The sequence below is a fragment of the Cinclus cinclus genome, chromosome 10 (assembly GCF_963662255.1).
Source record: "Cinclus cinclus chromosome 10, bCinCin1.1, whole genome shotgun sequence".
Lineage (NCBI taxonomy): Eukaryota > Metazoa > Chordata > Aves > Passeriformes > Cinclidae > Cinclus > Cinclus cinclus.
The window spans coordinates 22,463,782-22,486,507 of NC_085055.1; the positions used below are offsets into that span (position 1 = coordinate 22,463,782).

The window sequence follows — 22,726 nt, forward strand, 5'->3', positions numbered from 1 at the left end:
CCTATTAGACTTAGAATCTTCTTTGAATTTCAGTGAACTACTGTGATTTGCTACACCTGTGGAAGTGATGATACCTGACATGACAGAGTTGTGCAGGAAATAATCCAGCTTCAACCATTGTGCAAAACACAGATTAATTGCCAGTATTTCTAGCCAATCTTACTAAGAACAGATGTGCTTGTGGTGAAAGTGCAGACTGAAACACCCACACCAAGTGTTCTTAGGGACAAAGACTGGATAATCCTTGAAGAATTCCATGATGCAGGGAAAAGAAAATGGCAGCAGGAGAGCATCAGGCAGCGTGTGCAAAGCCTGTGAGCAAGCAGGACGTGTTTTCCAGCCAGGAAGGGGTGGCTGCATCCCTCCAAACATGGCTGGCAGAAATGCAATTGCTATTTTTAAAGCCTCCACTGCCCCAGTTTTATGTGACCACAGAATTCTAAATTAACACAAGCACAGAAATTCCTGATTGCGTTTTTAGAAAAGCCCTGTTTTAAAACTGCCAGCAAATGGAATACAGAAATGGCACCTCCAACACGTGCGTAGCTGATTGGAACAGTCTTTTTTTTCCCTCATTCCTTTAGAAGCAAGGGATATTCCTAGGAGTAGTGTCAAACAAAGCACCTATCTTTGCCCAAAGAACTCCAAAGAATAATTGCAGAGTAATTAAATGTAATAAAAGAACTGTCTCATTGAATTTAGCTTTTTACATACGTAACTGTAACACCATGTGCTCACTTGTAAGTAAGTCTCCAGAGAACAGGGACTTCCAAAAGGAGAATGGCAATAAAGAGTAATCCATATTCATCAACATTGATAATATTCCTACAGGCTAAATTCAGCAAACCAGCTAAGAGAATAATGCTTTTAAGAATGTATGCATTGCTAAAGAGAGAAAAACCTTTTACAGTCATTTTAAGTAGGTGGGTTTCTGCCAGGGAAGCAACAAAGAGTTGTTGTTGCTTGAAGGTTTAAAGGCATAAAGCAAGATCTGCAGGGAAAATGCATCTTATTATCCAACTAAATCAGCTGACCTAAAGAAGAGCTGGTGTAGCCTTTAAAAAAAAACAAAAAGCTAAAAAAAAACCCGACCAAACCAAACAACAAAACCCTACTCTTTGCTCTCATTGTATCAGCTGGTTTGATTAAGAACACTATTTCTGCCTATGAATTATGCATGGGTCAGAAAGAACAGAAGGCAGACAAAGAAAAGGCAGGAGTCTTCTTGACAAGGCACAAATAGCAAGCAGTGACACCCAGCACTTTACCAAGCTTCAGACTCAATCCTTAGAAAACAGAGACATCTTGTTAACAACTGAAGTACCTGTGCTACATAGAAATATGCTTTATAGCTGTCCAGATTGTATTTTCCATCTGCAACTGGACCTTGTTCGTGATTAATTACAATTAAAATGGGAGAATTTTGTCTACAAGTTTTAAAATGTGTGGTTACTCTGTCCTAAATTCAGTTGTAGCAAAAACACCAAGACAAACCCAGGGCACGCTTTCCATGTTTTAAGACAAAACAACTTCCAAAATTTATTTTTTAAAGGTAACTACAGTCTCCAAATAATATCTACTAATGTGCAGTCTTCTGTTAAAATGCTTACACTCAGAATTTAAATAGTTTTGGTTTAGACATTACAGCCAAGACCTGGAACAGGTGGGGGAATGAACACTGAAATATACTTTGTAGACCAGCTCTTACTTGAAAGAAAAAGAAGAAAAAAGATTGTCTAACAGCCATTACACCTGGATGGAAAGGCTTATTTTTGTAAACACAGCAGGTCTACTTACAGAGTCTTTGGAGAAGCTGGGAATGTGACCTGGAGAAATGCAGCTTCAGGAACACTGATGCATGCAGAGAAACCTAGGCTGCCCTAGTCCAAGGAGTAAAGTACCTACCTAAATCACTTTTTTCCTTATTATTTTTTCTTTTAAAGCAAACACCTTCAATTTCATTGTACATGGATTTTAGAGCTTTACAACACAGTCTGCAGTCTTTTTTAAGACCGCATCATTTTGAAACATAAAAGAAAGCAGCAAACTACTACTAAGGTGATAAAATGTGCCACTGGGACCATTAGAGATGTTTATATAGAAATAGTATATGTAAATAAATTATATATAGTATATATATGTATTTGTAGGTATTGGTTTACCTCTCTTACTACATAACCAGCAGGAGCCTCAAAGATGCTGACAGCACACGATCACACCTTCCATCTCATTTATAACAAAGTTTTAATGCTTGTAGGACACAGCAAGTTCTGAAACTTCAGCGATGATTATGTTTAACAGACTATTAGTTACTAGGGAATAATCAAACTTTTATCACCTCTAAAGAAAAAAAATCCACTAAACATGAAGCCTTTCCAATCCAAATAGTGTGCATTTCCTCAAGCATGTTAAAAGCTGCCAGAAAAATAAACTTAAAAAAAAAAAAAAGGAAAAAAAAAAAGAATTTTTGATTGCCTTTTCAAGATCAGTTCCTTATGTCGTACATGCTGGTGGACACCTGAATCAGTAGGATTTTTCCAGGCTTTGGCAAAACATGGGAATTCAGTATAACTCAGTACCCCAAGACCACTGGATAAGTCAGGCTGGAAGAAATTTCAAAAGTTTATTGTGCAATCTGCTGCTCAAAGCTATGAAGTCAGACCAGGTTACTCAGTGATTTATCCAGATTGAGTCTAAAAACCCCCAAGGACAGAGATTGTACAAGCCCTAGAATTAGGCAAAGCTCTCACACTCTTCTACTGCCCTCATAAGAGATGAGGTGACAAAAAAGTCCCTGAACACAGGACTACATGTCTACAGTGAAAATGGCCCTTTAAATATGTTTTCCACTGGATGAGAAAAGGAGATAAACTGCTTTTTTTCCTAGAACTCTTAACTTTACTATAATATTTCTTTTTTTAATAGCAACACATCTGGAATATCAATGAGTTTGAAGTCATTTGAACTTCTGGTGATTTCAATTAAACTTGTACTTAAGTGGGAAATTACATATGAATATCATCTCTTTATCAATTTGTGCTACATATCTCCAAAGATTAAAAAAATATGAAAGTTTCCTTTTTCAAAGGAGAATGCTTTACTCTATCAGCCATCTCGGGATGAGTGTCTCCCACAGAAGGCTGGAGTGGAATATCAGTTCTTCACTGAATCCAAAGATGACACTCAGATTTTTTTTTTTTTAATCCTTAAGGGTAGTGATTGTTTATAAAGCCAGAAAGAATCTCAGCATCTGAAGAAAAATAGATCTCAAGGAGCACTGGGCTTTGTGCTAAGCAAGAAAGAATGTTAACGTGTTTCTATCCAAATTCTGATTGTAAATGTGTATCAGAGCTACTCCTTCCTTAAATCTTGACACAGAGAAAAAAAATAGAGCTGAAGAAGGTTATCCTGAAGAGGAGAGAAAGAACTCAGCTATAAAGACAAGTTCAAGTGTAAAAGTATTGTGTAATTATTTAGACTTGATTTCCCCAGCATATAAAAATATGTTGCTTATAATAGACAGGATTCTAAGCTCCATTTTTTTCATCAATTTGCTTTACCCCTTGAGAACTAGAATAGTTACAATTTTAAACCAGTATTTATAAGGCTATTGTGACTCTTGAGAGGACTTTTTAAAGTGATGAAGCTTTAAATATAAGATTTCAATACAATGCTTTCATGCTCTCCATTATTCTAAATAAACAGGCAGAAAAGAAGACCTCTTGTACATATGGTAGAAAATATACATCTGCCAGCACACACAGAGAGCTGGGGTATTTTTTTACTAAGAGGTATTAATACTAATAATAAATAATACTAAAAATACTAAGAGGTATTTTTCTTCCCAATATTAAGCAGCTAAGGTAACACATTCCTCAGCTTATTTGAATGAAAATTTGAAGTCTACCCTCCAAGATCCTGGCGACTTAGAAGCAGCATCTGTTCTAGTCCTGTTATAGTTAACTTCCAGTTTTTCAGATCAGGCTCATATTTATACACAGTGAGCTCCCTTTAAAAACTAATTTTGGTGAGCAAAATGTTTCACACAAAATTTCTATAAATTGTGAAAACCAGACGAAGAGCACCTTCTGTCTTCAATGACAATATAAGTAAAATACTTGCAAATTAAACTGCAGTGATACAACTACTTCTCTTTGTGGCTGTAGTTACATCTGGAATAGCCCTTGCTACATATCTCCAGTGGGGCAATATCAGTGCATACACAATATGACAAATATTAAGAAAATATTGTATATAAAAAATAAATAACTGATGCACTGAACTGGGTGGCTTGTGCAATGTATCAAAATAGCGTTTTGCAGAACTAGAAATACCAGATACCTCCACAGAGTTAATAATTACAAGCAGTACTCTAAACTGTTTGGGATAGAAGGATTGTCAAACATCACCTGTGAAACTTTTTATAAGATAGATGTATTTTGGGAAGTTTTACATTTCTCCTGTACAGTTATATTAGTCATACTTACAGGTGTGCTTCTTTGAAGCTAAGACACTTAACAGCCTTAATACTTCTGAATTTAAAAAAAAACCCTTAAAAACCTTCCCTTTATAAATGAATATATAAAAATTTCACAAGTTACTTTCAACAGCAAAAATCAAAATGTCTTCCCTGAAGAAGTGTTTTGTTTTCAATAAAAAGTGTTATCTGTGAGTAGCAAAACTAAGTGACGATTCACTGCGAGACAAGGATCAGTCCCTTGGAAAGTTCTGGCACTGAACTTTGAAAATAAGTCTTAGAGTACATTCTTGCATGCCTAATCTACTAAACTACTATCTGCAGAAGCATACACATGTACCTTGGACATACTCCCAGCTGAAGTGAACCAGAGCTAGCCTCAGATCTGAGGAGCCACTTAGATACTTCATTTTTATAGCTGTAAACTGACAAAACTTAAAAAGAAAAAAAAAAAAGTGCATCTTGCTTTCTGGGGACTACTAAACAAGATAATGAATTTTAATCAGGTGGTAGAGATAGCTTTTCCTAGGTGCAGTCAGAATGATGGCATCCATCCCTCACTAAAACAGCACCAAGCTGGACAACCACCAACCACAGGAGCTTTAATAAGGGCAAGTACTGGATTCTGCACCTGGGACAGGTGACAGGGCCACCCTGGCTGTGTGCATGGACTGGGGAAGGAGAGGTTGGACAGCAGCTGTGGGAAGGGACTGGGGGTATGGAGGGATGACAAGGTGAATATGAGCCAGTGGTGGTGTCTGGGCAGCCAGGAGGGCCCAGCCATGCCCTAGGGAGCGAGTCAAGGCAGGGGGAATTGTCCTGCTCTACTCTGACCTGGGGCAGCCTCACCTCGAGTGCTGGGGGCAGGTTTGGGCACCACGAGATAAGAAAAACATTAAAGTTTTAAACACAGTTCATAGGATGCATGAGGATTGTGAAAGGTCTGCAGGGGAAACCATATGGGGAGCAGCTGAGGCAACGTGATCTTTTCAGCCTGGAAGACACTGAGGAGACCTCAGTGCAGTCTACAAGCTCCTTGGGAGGGGACCTGGAGGAGCAGACACTGATCTCTTCACTCGTGACCAGCAGCAGGACCCAGGGGAACAGCCAGAGCTGAGTCAGGACAGGTTGATGCTGGATACCAGGCAAATTTTTCACCCAGAGGATGGTTGAGCACTGGAACAGATGTGCCAGGAAGTGCTCACAGCACCAGGCCTGACAGAGTTCAAGAAGGGTTCAGACAATACTCTTGGGCAAATGGTGTGAATCTTGGGGATGACCAGGACTAAAGAGTTGGACTCCCATGATTCTTGAGGGTCTGTTCCAACTCAGCATGTTCTATGATTGACTCAGTGTTCATCTTCAGAACAAATACAGAGCATGTTCCTAATGCTATTCCAACTCATCAACCGGAGTCTCTAACAAGCCATGACACAGAACACAAAATGTAAAAGATATTAGGGGTATTACTACCACACAGATTAGAATATATACACTCTTGGCACATCCTACACTGTCCACTTGTGTCCATGTGTGTCACTTAGCCATAGAACCCCTGCCTCTCCAGTGGCTGATCCAGTGACTGAGGTTGCCCCAAATTATTCACAAAATGCCTGCAGTGTGTCTTGCCAAGTTCCACCTCATTCTGATCTCCACGCTCACACTGTCACCAGCTTTTCCCAATCCTTACATGAGCAGTTGTGAGTTTTTTCACATTGACACAGCCTGCAGACTTTCCTCACATTTCCTATGCTCCTTATTTCCAGCCACCTTTCACACAGATTTATTCAGTATTCTTATTTATTCTTATTCATATTCTATTTTTTTCCTGGTCTGCTATACAATTCCATTTCAGCAAATTCCCAGTTTAAATTTTGACTGTCTCCCCCTAAAAATGCAATGTATCACAAGCAGGATTAGCATTCTCATGAGGAAGTTAATGCCAGGCAGTTATGAAAGATATGAAAAAAATGCCACTATTTTAGGGAAAACATTTGCAAGCTCTCTCCTTATCTCCCAGGGTCTGCCTGCCATGTAATCTCATGTTCATTCCTGAACATATAATCTCAAACATTATTACGATACCATTCAAGTGATAAAATTGATGCCAAGTGTTTTGCTACTAAACCTAGAATAGCACTGAGAGCTAAATGTAAAAATAACAGGAAATAATTTAAGTATGTAGAAACGGAAATGATGCAAAGAAAATATCAAGTGCTTTGAAGAGTTTATGCTTACCTAGATGCACAAAAGCTTTTTATCCCAGTAACTGGAGGATACGAAAAGATAAAGTTAAATAAATAAAAATGAGTTTTGTTCAACTCATACAAGTGGCATCAAAAAGCCTGCAATGAAAGTTTCTAAGGAACTGACACGGATTATTTTCAGCAAGGAGCTGTGTTTTTCTTCCACTACTTATTCTAAAAGAGCTTTATTTTATCTGTGCTCTCTGAGGAAATGGTATGTCAGAAGAAGAGAGTCCATTAAAAATCTAAAGAAGGAAATGTCCAATTCTGAGTATTCATCCACCTAAGACTTTATCAGAGATGATTTACTGACATAGCTGTCTTAAGGTTAACTCCAGATATATATTTTTTTTTTGTTGAGAACTTTTGCTATGACAAACACCGATGAGTAGATACCCAGAGGCCACCATCCTCAATGGCACCCAGCCTGCCTCCTTTTCAACAACCACACTTGTGCTGAGAAAGGAAGACTGGTAACACCTTAGCATCAGCATTCAAATGCTTCTCTAATTTAGAATTTTAGCATTACTGTCAACGCAATCTGCTCAGATGGCATTTTTTTCCTCCACAATCATGAGTAGGACTGAAGGACAAAGCTCATAGGTCCACCAGAGGCTCTCACTGCAGGTGGATCCTGACCCCTACACAGAGTATTGTGCACAATTACTTTTAATTCCACGTGAAGTCACAACTGTTGGAACTGAAGTTCTCATCCCTCGAGTACTTTTAACTAACAACATGAAAAAAATGGTTTCACCCAGTTCAGTATTTATCTACCCCTTGCAATCATCAGACACACAAAAGGAAGCAAAAGTAAGAAATCCTAACAATGCAGAGAAGTTCTTACAGAACCATCCTGTGTTTCAGCAGCATTGAGAGCTGGCTGTCCTGGGAAAGACGCAGGTTTCTCATTATTCCTCCAAGCTTAACAGAATAGATGGGTTACAAATATTAGTGTAAAATTTGCCCTTGGGCTGAGTGTGAGTGACTGTATAACTTTTCATCTTCAGGACAATTTTAAGGGATGAAAATATTTCAAAGTTGCATTTGAAATAACCTCTTTCTTGCACAGTGTCCCTTCATTCTTGTCTTATGAAAAGCCTTGACAGGAGTGTGCAGTATAACTTTTTTTTATAGCACAGTGCTGTGGTTCATGCCTCATGATCTATTTTACCCATTCCTTGAGAATTCTAGGTCTTTCCTACTAACTTTTCAGGACTATCAAAACCCTGGTCCTAGATAAGACTCAGAACTCTAAGACACAGTATGCTGTACACTACTCACAAAATGAACTACAGTTCTTAGGCATATCAGGTGCAACCAGCCCCAAGAGCAGTCTTCAGCATCCTCTAATTCTCCTGGAATTGTTTTAGGAAGCAAAGCAAAAGCCTGAAGCTATCACCTTATCACCATCCTTTCATCACAGATACCAAGCACCTCAACATAGTGGATGAACCCCAAATTTTTGTTCAATCTAGAATATTTCACAAATAGAAAGCAAATATAAGTCAATATAGAAGGGTAGTCTCAACTCTCAGATGGATTTTGACTCCTACCACATATCGAAGTAGATATTTCAATAAAGCCTACCTATAAAGTTTCCTGTGCAGAGAAAACCGATGCATTTTAGTCCTGCAAGTCATTATTAGGAATAACACTGAGTTACCAGATGACACTGAATACTTTTTCTCAAGCAAGAAATGGGATTCTTCCCATCCAATGTAGGTTATACCCACTATCCTAACAAGCAGCAGTAACTCAGATTAGTTACAAGCTTAGGAAAGGGTGTAAGTATTCACTTTCCAAGTCCCTGGTGCTACATAACTCTGAACAAAGTGTAGAGAAAGATGCTAGGGAAACACATGTTGTGTGATACTGTTGGAATTCAAAATTCAAGGAATTCTCAGAACACTGGGCCTGTGAATCAAAGTTTAGAAAAGAATCCAGGATTTGACCTGAGGCCCTGGGAAAAGCTTCCAAGCTAGAGGCAAGAATGTAGATTTAAATCCTAAAGCAGAGACATGTTAAATAGAGAAAAGTTTAGCTAGAGAGCTTAAGATACAGAAGGAATAAAGTAGGTACAAAGGTGATAGAATAGCCTTAGAACAGGTCTGTGTGTCAGAACAGTGTGACCTTTCTTAGCCAATCCTAATTAGATGAAATTTCTTAGTATTGTATTAGAAACATAAATATCCTTGTTGGAAGTATTTTATTGGTTAATAAATCCTTAAAAGACCTGGTAACCTAAGTCTTGTGACTTCTGGCCATGCTCTCAACACCTGTAACAAGAACTCCTGCTTTCTGTAGAAGGTAAGAAAAACAAACCACACTTTCTAAAGCAACCAGAAGTCCCATCTCTGCCTCGTTCAGAAAAAGAATCCCTGCGGAACGCTGTATCATGGGAGCAAGAAACCCACATGACTCCTTCCATTTATGAAGCAGGAAATTGTATACAATATTTGTAACTTTTAATCTCACAAAAGACAGAGACATTTACTACTGAGAGAAGAAAAGTGCAGGAGACTATGAAGAGCCCACCATGCACAAAAAAATAAATCTAAGCAGCAGCAGCAGGATTACTGGCAGAACGTGAGCAGCAGAACAACAGGGCTCCTGCCTCACAGATTGTGCAAGTGATCCTGGCTGTGTAGGAAAAAAAACCTCTCACAGATTCCCTACTAACATAAGTTCCTTAACACTTCCTGAGCCCAATTCATCACGTGAAAAGCACAGCCATTTGCTGGTCCTCAACTGATTTAGCTCCCTCCCCCAGCCCCAGCTCTGCTTTTGCAACAAAGATTGATGAAGATCAGAGACCTGCAACACCAGCTGGCAAACAAAAAGCCCACCAACAAAGAGGAGACTGAGCTGGTCCAATACAAGCATTTTAATTCCAAGATCATCTTTAAGTTCAAAAATTCAAGGACTTGCCTCCTCTAGATTGATATGGCTGGTGCCACTTTTAGCCAGGTCTCATCTCATTCTAAGCTTCTGTTCTGAGTAAAAAACTTCTAATATTCATGCAGGGATGCATCAGTAGACTAGAAGATGTTTCAAGTACACCTGAAATCACAACAGTCTAAAAAGCAATCCCCACAAAAAATCCCTGAAGGTTTAAACAGTAGGTCTCCTTACAAGAAACATGGTATTGACATACATGCATTTCTGGAATTTGCTGAGTTTTATCTCTCTGCTGAGACCAGGGGAAAAAAAGAAAAACCTTATATAAAAGTAATAAAGTTGGAAACAAAAGCGTTAGGATTTTTTTTAATTATCCAATGGAGAGTTCAATAATACTCCAAGAAAAGGAAACTGTTTTAAGTTACTTGCTTCAAGGCTAAGAGTTGGATAATAATGCATATTTAAAAGTGAGGGACCGAAGTGAAGATGTAGTTCTGGTCCTCAAGTTCCTTTTACCTATGGAACTCGTGTCTAAATTAAGTACAGGATTTGCTATTTGACTGAGGAATAAAACTCTGAAGAGATCCTTCCCTTTCATGCAGAAAGTGCAGAGAATACAAACCATACAATAGATTCAAACAGCTTAAGGGGCTTCATGGTACATTATTTGTTAATAAAAACTGAGGAATGGAAGGGGAGGAGAAACTAAATCCCTCAGTTGTTTCAGTATGAATAGAGGTGGAAACACTTATTCAGAATCTATGAGTAGATGAAAAGTCTGTTTACCATGACTGCTGTAACTTCTACAGGCAAAAACAAATGTTATTTTGTAGGTGACAGTGTTAAAAATTAGATGTCACAAGTTGCACATTTCAAATCCAGTCAGAATGCAATGAAATCTTGATTGCCTTTAATTGTTTGAATGAGGCTAAGACAAATCTTTTGTCAAGTCTACCACACTGGCTGAAAGATCGTTTAATGTATCACCCTGTTTTAGAGACAGAAAATAGAAAAATGTATCTACAAAGTATTTTATAAAGCATGGGTTATACTGCACTTCAGAGAGCTGGGTGGAGTCATCCTCCCCAAAAGACCTATTTAAGGCAGGTAACCTTTGAAATCCTGGGAATACAGAGCTCATCTACACTACAGAATGAAAACATTACATTCCTCCCAAGCACGCCTTGCTACTGGATTCTGGGTGACTGTGATAGGAAGGAGAAAGGACAGGGGAACTGAGAAATTCAAAAATCTATCTGTAGCCTCCAAGCCCATTATGTCCTGCTGGGAATCATGTGTTTATTAATGTCCTACCCAAAATATTTTCAAGGATACATCAGCACAGACACACTACTCAGAACATCACTGCCACCAGTAAAAAATCAGCAGTATCAATCATTTCTCATATAAATAAAGAGACACGAATGTTGTCCTGCATACAGTTTTTCACTAGATGTTTTTAGCCTTACTAAAACCTCTCCTCGTGTTATGTTCTTACAGAAATATTCCCAGCATTAACTTCTTATCAACAGTTTAGACAAAAGATCTGAGAACGTTTTATTGGAACTGCCTTTCAGAGGAACAGATTATTGTCATGAAAACAAAATGTTGCTATATTACAGCCTGTTTTCCGTGTCTTATTTTTACAAGAACATTGTTTTTAACATCAGTAAAGTTCCTACCTGTGTATTTTAGTATGTGCACTAAACTGCACTTGTTACCATCATCAAGACAGAAATGACAGAAATTCACACAGGCAAAAGCAACTGGTGCAAAATCAGGACTACAGCACCTCTACCTCAAGACGAAAGCCAGGCAGTACCCGGCCTGTGGGGAAACAATGACACTCAATGCTATTTCCTCCACCTACAAGTTCTTCCAAGATGATTCACTTGAATTATTTAAAGATGGCTCCCCAAGAAACAAGATTTTAATCCTATTTATTTCTTTAGGGTATTAAAAAGGAGCCTGATAAATTTGCATGTATTGCTAACAAAATACCCAAACTCCCCCTCCTGTGCCCTGGAAAACCATGGTGGTAGAAATAACAGCCAAAGCAATATTAAGCAGTGAAAAACTGGCCAACAAAAATGGACTTGGAGATTGGAGAAATGAGACTCAGAACCTCTGGCACAAGGTATGAAGAACCCTTGGAGGGTGTCCTGTTTGTCTTCACTTTGAGGAATTGAAGGGAAGTGGATACAGTTAATAAGTATCTCATGCAGCCCAGGTATTCACAGGTTAAATTGCTGGAAAAAATACCTAGCCTATTCCAGCTGAAAGAACTGCAGGAAAGCCTTAAGAATTCAGCTTATGTAATTTACCACTTCCATAGTTTTTCCAATACTCTTCAGAAGGTAAGCCTAGAATTGTTGCTTCAGACCATTTTTAAGGGAACCATTTCAATAAACAATAGAAATAAATATTCGTTGGCTCCAGTGCAAGCAAAAGCACCTGCAATAAGCCTATGGAATTCTGCCTTTCTTATATCAGCAAAGCTTATCCCAGTAACTTTAATGGTCTCTACAGAACTGCTTTAAAAGCATTCCTTACCATTAGAATCTTCAAATCTGTTTTTAAAAATGTTCCTTAATTTGTTGTTTAAAAATCATTACAAACAACAATATATTGACATATACCTGTGAGTGCTGATATTTTTAATACATCTGACTGTAAATTGATAGTTACATATGATTTTTAAAATACTGTGTGACAACTTGAACAGCTTAATATGTGAAGTGAAACTGGACGTAAATGACACTGTAGAACTCCGTCAACTTCACAGCACCAATATTATCCAGGATAGCTGTATCATGTGTGAAAGTAGAAAATGAAAATAATTTCCCAGCATTGTATTTGATCTAAACAATGTACATAAGATCCTTCTGACATGATGGCACCAAAATTTTAATTTACAGATCACTAACTGGATGGCAATGGTATGAGTATTTTCACAATTGGAAGGCTGTACTCAGCAAAGTATTACAGGTCACACTTGTAAACTATGTAAAAGCAGAATGCACATGGAGAAGCCAAAAGCTGAAGATGAGTATCCTAAAGCCATAAACAGTAACCTCCAAATACAAGAGTGAAAGTTTGTATTTTCTACCAAGAAAATTATGTTACCCATCAGGCTCTTTCAAATAACTCTTCTGACCATATTTAAAACCAGTCCTAGAGACCAAAGATAAATTAAATCTGTATACTTGCAGAGACATCCTCCCAACAATCAGGGGTTTGGGTATTATTTTACCTTGGTGTGGGGGATTTTTCTGCTAGTGTTCTCTGGGTTTAGGTTGGGGTTTGGTGTTTATTTGCTTATCTGACAGTAGAAACAAGGAATAATCTGCCCTGCTCAATTTTATCCAAAGATGTTAAAGTACTTCCAACATAAACAAAAGGTATATTGTGGTTAGATGATATAAGCAGAAGCAAATGTATTCTTTACAGAATTATGTGCAAACTAAAACCTCAATACTGAGATGTATAAACTAAAACTATATGATAGTTCTATCTGAGGAACCGAAGAAAATGTGGTGCAAATTCTGTTCTATATAGCCTGAATTAAATATTTTTCTCCTTCTTCTTGACACAGAACACAGAAAGAATGTAGAAGTGGAGGGATTTTCATAACCATGACAACTCTGCATGGAGGCAATCTCTGTTTCCTACACATGGTTAGTACATACCTGGAGGAGGGTACAGAATATGTTTAGGGCAGAATTTTTGTAAAGCATCAAGCAAAACAGTCCCAGATCTGTTTAAAGCCTTCCAGGGTAAGAGGTGTAAATTATATAACCTAGAAATTTGTTTGACAGGTCCTGCAAAGAACACACCTACCATAATGTCTATGGACACATGCTGTTAAAATACCATTACTTCAATAATGCTGAAGATCAATGTCTTTGCAAAGCAGTGGTGTTTAAAAGTATCATGTTAGTAAAACAAGGCGATCTTAAGAGTCAAAAGGAACAGGGAGAGCTCTACTTCATAAAATATGGAATGCAGGTCCAAGTTGGAGGCATAATATTAAAGAAAAAAATCCTTAATTTAGAAAAGCACTGAACAAGCTCACATATCTAGAACTGAAAGCTCATGTTTTTATAACATACCTTCTTTGCAGATTATCTGCACATCTACAGCCCTCTTATTAAATTATGTACCTTGGACATGTCTGCAAAAAAGGAACAGCTGTCCGAAGCTACTGCTCATTAGGATTGCAGAAAGAGGAGAAAGGCTCAAGAAGGCCAATGGAAAGGCACCATAATTTAGTGTTCATAGATGCTGGACAGAAACTTTAACCATAGCTAGGTTTACCTGCCTGTGCTATAAATGATGTGATCAAATTTTACCTGTTGTGTCTACTTAAATACTCTCTTCCTCTTAAGGAATGAGAAATAACCACCTTGCCTCTGAAGAAATCAGAATGAAAAGTACACCCCTGAAAAGAATGGAATCCTCTGCATGGAGATGCATCTTCTGAAATAACAGCGGTCACAAAGATCAAGCTTTGGAGAAAGATAAATGTACTCCTGATCCAGAAATTCGGAGAAGTAAAATGTCATTCTATCCACCTCCATTGTTTAGAGCTCAAGTGGAGAGTAAACACTGTAATGCCATTGTGAACTGCAGCCTCTCTGAATATTAGACACCCACAGCAGCAGCCAAACAAAAACTTGTTTGGAGCATTAAGACAAAAACTGTAGACAAGCTGATACTTCTGTATTGTGAACACCTAGTCAAAAAAAAACAAAAAAAAACCAAACAAAAAAAAGTTTTCCCCCTCTTGAAATACCCCAATCAGTACTTTTGGTACACATACCTCGAAGAATTCTCTCCTCATGGCAACGTAGAAAGTCCCAGATTCTAACAGTGCCGTCGTCAGAGCATGTAGCAAATTTATTATCCGTGGGTGAGAAACTGTTACATGAAGACACACAGCAGGGGAAAGAAGTCAGCATTTAACAGATTATCTATGCTTCTCAGACAGGGCAAAATTATACTGTAATGTGTTATACACTGAAGGAGGCATTTGAACATAGGCACTTGTAAGTGAATACAGTGCCTGCCAAACGGCACTTCACAAGACATGAATTTAGCATGGGATTACTATTGCATTGCAGTCCCCTGTCAAATGAGGAAAAAAAAATCTGTCATTTATTCTTAACACCTTCCTATCTGTGACTGCACACAGTAGTGCCTTCTCTGCAGGATGCGAAGCAACATCAGTATGGTTTGGTAACTGTCACCCTAGATTTTCATGTCTGGTAATACCACAAGAAAGTGACACTGCATAGAAGCACAGGAGAACAGTTCTTAGGAAAAAAAAACTCTTCTTCAGCCACAGGTGCTTTGCAGCAGAGAAGCAAAAAACAAGGGAAAGCTGGTTACAGGAAAATGCTACATGGTTTAACTGCTGGGGAAAAAAAAACCTATATAAAACAAACATACCACTTATAAGAGCAATTTGGAAACACTCCCCATTATTACACCCCACCAACAATATGAAAAGAATCCTACAGACACATAAGCAGATTCCAGATTCAGCAGTTAACACTGATTGATGAAAGTCACTGGAAAAGCAAGGAGTTATTTAACCATGTGAATAGGGCCAGAACATCTCCAACAACTGACAGGCACTCAACTTTCCTTCTGGTGCAGTGAAAGACCACGAGGGAGCCCTTGTGAAATCCTAGATCTTTATGATCAAGAAAGGGCCTAAAGCAGTGGAGAAATTCAGTGCATGGCCATGACAGTCAGACAGTAACTGAATCCAAAGTAAGCACTTCTCTTAACCAAACTCTGGCAGAAAATGCTGCACCCTACCAAGAAAAATGGTGACTTTAATGGAAAGCGAGTTTGTGGCAGTGAACCTTTATCACAAAGGGCCAGCACCTGAACCCAAAGAAGCACTGTTTTAGTGCCATTTGGGATCTGCAGCTTCTCTCCACACTTACTTTAAAAACATTTACTAAAAACTATACGCAGGTTTGCTCTAGAAACACCCTCCATTTACATCTTACTAATAAGTATCACTTTAGATTTGATTTTTTATATAGACACTTGCACAACTGAGGCATCAACACTGAACCAAGAGAATATCCTACAATCTTCTTTTCAATGGCTTTCTTACAGTTTCAAGCTTGAAGAACCCATTCAGTATTAACATTAGACTTCTGTATGTGGCAGTCTGCGTGGGTATTTAGTATTACTGGAAGTCTTGGCTTCACCAAGCCAAGCAGTTCTTCACTTTATTTAGTGTTTTATTATTTTGTGAGAACTATGCAGGTGTTTTATTTCTGAAGGCTTTATATTTTATTCAGTTAGATTATTAAAGACTGAATTCTTTATTTGGAATGAAATTGTCGTCTTACACAGTGCGTATAAAAAGGAATAACTGATACACATTGTCACCATATAAAAATGAAAAGAATACCAGTGCAAAATGCGGCAGACAAATACATCTCTAACATATTGCAGAGGCGGATACTGGGACAATACTAGTTCAGAAAGGTGCCAGCAAAACGGTGAGAATGTGGAAACAAAAGGAAATACTGTGTTTATGTGGTGCAGGAAGTTTCCCAGAATCTGACAGAACCCATGCATTTCTGCACCCAGAATACACTTAGAGAACAGTCTAATCATGGCAATAGGTACTACAGAAAATGGTATATTGTGTATAAACCTGGCCTCTCTAATCGCCTCCTTATGTGCCTGGAACATCTTGACGTTGTTCATGTTGGACTGCCAGTATTTCACATATCCCCCGTGGTCTGCTGTCAGCATCCACATATCATTGTGTGACCAAGTCATAGCCCTTACAGGGCTGTCGTGAGCCTGTAAATTCAGAAACAGAACTTCTAGCAAACACATTCAAATACTGTCTGATCCACACAAACACCGAAGTTACGACTAAACAGCTGCAATGAGGAAATGAGATGATCTAATTACATCTAAGATGTTGGGGGGAAAAATGCTTTACCCTGTATACAATGGTCTTCTAAATAATAAGAGTATTTGCACTTTGTTTCCAAAGTGTTTCTTTATTATTACAAATACTCATAGTACATTCTTGACAACAGTTAATAAAGCAGATGGAGGTGGAACAAGAAGCATTAAGTGAATTGCCTGTAGCCATGGCCTGATATGGGATCAGAGCAGAATAAAAGACTTCTAAGGCTCCCATCACCACTCAGACCACAGACTATGATGAAGAGTGTGAAGATATGTTCCTAAAACATGCTCCAAGACCTCAAGGAAATACACAGAAATCTTGACAGATTACTTTACCTGCAATATTGTTTCAAAATTGAAAGTCAGTCCATTCCATAAAGTGAACTCCCCACTAGATGCACCAGTGACCAAGCGTCTCCCCTCAGGAGTCCACTGCAAAAGAAACATTTAACTAAACTGTGCAAATATAACATTCAAATATTTCTTCACAATCCTCCAAAGAAATCATAAGCTTCTTCAGGGACTCTGTGGAAATGGAAGCTACTAAATGACTTTCCAAAGGATGCGAGAAGGCAAAAATGCAGAACTGTGCCAGAGGACTTTTGACTTTTGAAAGAACAGGACAAAGCCCACTGTAAAAACAATGAAAAACTCTAGTTGTAAAGAAGAAACAGCTTACTGGCACCAATGCATTTCTAGCACACAGTATCCATACTAAACAATACTTGTGGCATCATGGAAAAATTGTTAAAAGTTGCAATGAGACTCAAACATCACAGAGACCAACCTCCTTTCTTTTGAGTCAAGACATGTCAGCTCTCTGACATGAAATGTAGTAAGGAGGGTAGCAATTCCACCCCAGATTCTGAGAGTAAGAACTCTTGTGTACTCATTTCTTCTCCTAAAGCTCTGCTTAGAAAGGGTGGTCACAGAAATAGTCCATACACTGAACATGCTATTTTTATTTGAAGACTATTTAACTGTCATCTCATTCAGTTAACAATCAATCAGTCTGATTTAAATTAAGACAACACAACAAAGTAATTCCAACGCTGTACTCACCCTGACAACAAACACTGGGCATTTTACTTTATTAGTGGATGTCCGAACAAATTTTGTTGTCACAGCATTCATAGGGTTGTTCAGCATTCCTATAGGAGGGACCAACTGTAAAAGAAGAAACAAAAGATTTACTAATGACATTTAAATCAGAAACTTTAAGAAAAGAACACATTTTAAACACACAGTTTTGGAAAAGCCAGGTTGTCATTTGCAGGGACATTACCAGAGGCAAGTTTGCAGAAGTGTTTCAAAGTATGCATGATTTAACAACTGAAACATCTAGAAACAGCATCCTCAAGAGCAGCTTTGCAACCTCAGTGCACCATGAGAGTTCTTGTGCACAGAAATTAAAAGCCTGTCCAACTTTAACAGAACAAAATGTAGAGTGAAGATACCCTCCATAGCTTCAAGGCTTTTTGCAGACACAAAAATAACTTCAGCTGACATGCAGAATCCTTCCTATTTTCTGGACAAATTTTATTTGCACAACTTCATTAGTGAATAGGAAAAATTTACTTACATCATTATAATATCCTGCATCAGGCTGGATCGCTCGCATATCTCGTTGGTCTCTCTGCCATACTCTATTCTGGAAAGAAGAAAACAACCCCTAGCTCATAACAGTGTACCTCATTGCTAAATAACAGAAATGAGAAACACATGGAGATCCTGTTTGGGAGATTCTGAAGTGCTCCAAGGATTTTAGAATGAACTGTGTTAACACTTTGGACTCAGGAAAAGGAACATGTGGAATTTATATTCTGTAAGAAGAAGACTCAGGAATGTTTAAAGTGTTAATTGCATCAGACTGAAACAATTCCAGGAAAGCAGCAGTCCTATGTAACAAGGAACACTACTGTGGTACTCTGCTGCCCCGTGTCAAAGCTTCATTTTCAGGACAAGAATTTACACCATGAGCAGCTGTGCTGATGAATTCCCCACAAAATGCACACAGCAGCAGGAGCTACAAGAGGACCTTCTGAAGTGCAAGCATAAAGACAACACTTCAATTGGCTGAAACTTAGAAGACCAAGGGATAACAACATCTTCAATCAGTTAAATTTTGTGAATTGTCAAACAAAACCTTTCCAAAAACACTTCTCAGGAATTTAGAATTAAATTACTTATTTTGGCTTTGTGCCACAGCCTCTACCAATTTGGATCTGTGCTCGTACTGGAAACGAGATACAATTCTAGGTAAAACATTCCCAGCAGGCACCACTACAGTTTGCTACAACCTATGAAGCCAAGAGCAAATTACATATTTTCTTGGTTGGGTGTTTTTTTCCTACATCCACATTACATTAAATCAGTAGTACTGAAGGCAGCAGATGGAGACCTGATTCTTGTTTTTTGTATGTTGTTACTGCTTTAATAAACAGAATTTTGAGGATGCGTATTCCTGCCACAGTAAAATGGTCCTGGACTTCTATTTTTTTAGAATAGGCCACTATTAATAGAATATCTTTTGGGGCATTCCTAAAACATAAGAACGTGCTTAAAACATTTGATGTTAGAATATATCTTAGAAGATAACAGATTAGTTATGAAGAAAACCATCTAGCTGTTAACACCTACAAGTTGTAACCATGAACTGGCCATAGCAGATGGAATTCATTTCATCGCACTTTTGCAATGCTGCTCTTGCAGCTGCAACAATGCCAATATTTAGATTTGATTATATTTCTTCCAGGGTAACATCCAGTATTTGTAGAATAAATCTTGGATGAGAAAATTGTATTTCTTACGTAATGCCACCCCATCAGGTGAACTAAAGAGCTAGAAATATTTCTTCAAGAGAACTTCACCTTTAAGTTTTTCTCTATTTTTAACTGTATAGAAATTACTTTCAGAGGCCACACCGCAAGCTGAAGAACCATTTAGTAAAAAGATGAGAAAACATTTTTAGTGCCCTGATTTTGGATGGGAAGGGGTAAAGGTTCATCTTCCATTTTGGGAAATTTCTATTTCAAAACAAAAATAAGAACTACACTATTTATAATCAGTTTCTTATGAAAACTCAGAACATCGCACAAGATATTCAACTGCGGGCCAACTTGGAATTTCAAGGCAAAACACAAAAGTTGGCATTTACACAAAATACACAACACGTGCAGTTTTACTGCCAATGCTCAACCTCCCCCTTTTTAATTCACAACATACCAAATTAACAAGCATTTGCAATTTCGGTTGAAAACGCAACAGCAGATCTAGCAAACAAACCGAAAATCACAATCCCAAATACCGAGAAGAATTTAAAAAAGTCTTCTAAACAAAATGTGAAGATTCATTTCCCGACCTCCAAATACTTGATGACAGAAGGATTGTAGTCTATGGTCTTTCTGTTGACAGCTTTCCTCATGCGTTTCCCGTCGAAGGTGAGCTGCTGCATGGCCTGCTGCTGGGCGAAGTCCGGCCGCTTGTAGAAGAGCTGCCGCGGCGCCTGGTGCTGGAAGCGCGGCATGTGGAAGAACCGCGGGGGGGAGCCGATCTCCGTGGCCATGGCTGCGTCCTCCAAGGCTGCAGAGAGAAAAGCCGAGTTAGCAAAAGCAACGGCAACAACCACACTTCGTTCAGCAACTTCAGAGTACAAGGAGCGACAGCTTCAGAAATTCCTGTTTGTTCGTTATCAACACAATGACAAAAATCACACTTCGGCGTACAAGGAGTGGCAGCTTCAGAAATTCCTGTTTCTAGGTGTGTTATCACACAATGACAAAAATCCCACTTCAGCATTGCCCCTAAATTCAGTGTACAAGGAGTGACTCCCTCAGAAATTCCTGTTTGTGTGTTAACAGCACAACGACGAAAATTCCACCTCAGCATCTCCCCTAACTTCAGTGTACAGTGACAGCTTCAGAAATTCCTGTTTCTGTGTTAACAACACAACAATGACAAAAATCCCACCTCAGCGTCTACCGTAACTTTAGTGTACAAAGAGTGGCAGCTTCAGAAATTCCTGTTTCTAGCTGTGTTATCACACAATGACAAAAATCCCACTTCAGCATTGCCCCTAAATGCAGCGTACAACGAGTGACTCCTTCAGAAATTCCCGTTTGTGTGTTAACAGCACGACAAAAATTCCACCCCAGCATCTCCCCTAACTTCAGTGTACAGTGACAGCTTCAGAAATTCCCGTTTCTAGGTGTGTTATCAACACAATGACAAAAATCCCACCTCAGCATCTCCCCTAACTTCAGTGTACAGTGACAGCTTCAGAAATTCCTGTTTCTAAGCAAAAAAAAAGCATTTTCAGATTCCTCTGAATAATTATTATTTTCCCCCTGTGCCACACAACACCAACATCAAAGCAGGTAAGCACTTCTGTATTTCAATAATTCTGTATTGAAATACATTACTATTAAGTTTGCATTACCATCCCTAAACTAACAATGTGGAGGAAAAGAATGTCCTCAGTAAAACAACAGAAATAAATGTAAGAAATGGCAAGAACCTTCAACAGAGGATAGTTCACATTCAATATAAAAAACAGTAAACACCACATTAATAATAAATTAATTTAGCTATTAAAGAATTTTTCAAATGTTGACTCAACATCTTAATTCTGTGACCTAAAAATAAAATTACACTCCTTTCACACAACTTCTTGTAAATGGACCACAGATCACAATCTGCCTATAGGTATATTTTCAATTATGTGACTGCAAAAAAAAAAAAAATCAGTTACACATTTAACAAGGTTTAGTAATAACTAAGACTCACTGAGAACTGTGAAGAAAATATGAGGGGCAGGGAGAAAATTTCAATGTTCAGAATTTTTCTGACAAAGGGAAATGGGTGTAAAACCTAACTTCTCAGTCTAAGAAATCCTTAAATGGTGAGATTATAGCAACTCCTTCAAAGCTGAAAACTACAATATACACAGTCTTTAAAGTGTATACTAACTTCAGACTAAGCACTGACATATGCTGAACCAATGAGAGCTCAGACTTCATTTTGAGCATGTTCTCCCCCATATCCTAAACTCATTTTGGAAAACATTTTAACCAAAAGAAACAAGCACTGTTATCAAGGGAATTTAAAAATGCCTAGAAGCCCTCCTTTGTACAAAGGGTTAAGTGCTTCTACAGAAATAAAATGTGTGTAATAAAAAAAGGGAAATAGCAGATTTCTTTTAAAAGAAGACTACATAATCTGCTTGTAAATTCATGAATGTACTTTCCTAAGTAGTCAAAACACTTCTATCCTCAGTATGAAAGAGCTGTAGTCATTTTAATTGCCAATTTAAAAAAAATTTATCTCACTTTTTTTGATCCCAGTAGTTCAAAAACATTTCCCTTTAAGTAGCAAAATAAAGCTAAGAAACGTGAGCCATCTAAGAGACTGTTTAAAAGCAGCACAGATTTTGATTCCTTTTAAGAGGTTCTTTCTAACCACTAGGAGCAGGCTGCCTTTTCAGTATCAGGCAGTTTGTGGGCACAGAGCAGTGAACAGCTCTGCAAACACAGAACTCAGGCTCTCCTTTCCATGCTAACCAAGTGTGACAGCCAGCTGTGAAACAAGCCACCTACAGCACCCAGCCCCCTTCTACACAAGCCCCAAACTAAAGCCATCACAACTATTCTCCACTCAAGACAAACAAGTTCAAACTAAATCAGCACGTTTCCTTAAACAGAGCAAGGAAATTTAACACCTTTGGCAGGTGCAGCATCTTATTAGATCAACTTGGTAACCGGAATGAAGCGGGGGAAGACTGAGAACAGCTTTCAAAAAACAAAGTTTCATTTGGGGTCTGGCAGGCTGATTTGCCTGAAAGTTGCCCCATTCCAGGTGGTCTAACGAGACCCTACCTGGGTCTGATAGCCTGCAAACACTCCCACTCCAGACCACCACTGGAACACACAGATACAACATTCAGGTTGCCTGAAACAAGGTAACCAAACTTTCTCACACAGGAATTACTTCAAGCACCCCTAAAGCCATCTCGAATTCTCTTAAAACTTGGCAGGAGATACCAAATTGTTGCAAAGAAGGTTTCAAGTGTTAAATATCAAAAGGTAAAATTTTATGGTTGGGGGTTTATATTGAAAAAGAGAAAGCAGGTTCTGCAAACGTGTAAGAACAA

General features: G+C 38.4%; 1 protein-coding gene across 2 annotated transcripts in view; it reads right to left on the reverse strand.

Annotated features, from left to right (window-relative positions):
• WDR33 (WD repeat domain 33) overlaps positions 1 to 22,726 on the reverse strand; it is a 67,960-nt gene that overhangs the window by 32,065 nt on the left and 13,169 nt on the right. For both annotated transcript variants that reach the window (XM_062499461.1, XM_062499462.1), the window contains exons 2-7: positions 19,940 to 20,160; positions 18,161 to 18,229; positions 17,641 to 17,745; positions 16,915 to 17,010; positions 16,310 to 16,461; positions 14,447 to 14,544 (exon numbers count right to left, since the gene is read on the reverse strand). In XM_062499461.1, the coding sequence (XP_062355445.1) occupies positions 14,447 to 14,544; positions 16,310 to 16,461; positions 16,915 to 17,010; positions 17,641 to 17,745; positions 18,161 to 18,229; positions 19,940 to 20,143 (724 nt within the window). In that variant the 5' untranslated portion in view covers positions 20,144 to 20,160. The remainder of the gene's footprint in view (positions 1 to 14,446; positions 14,545 to 16,309; positions 16,462 to 16,914; positions 17,011 to 17,640; positions 17,746 to 18,160; positions 18,230 to 19,939; positions 20,161 to 22,726) is intronic.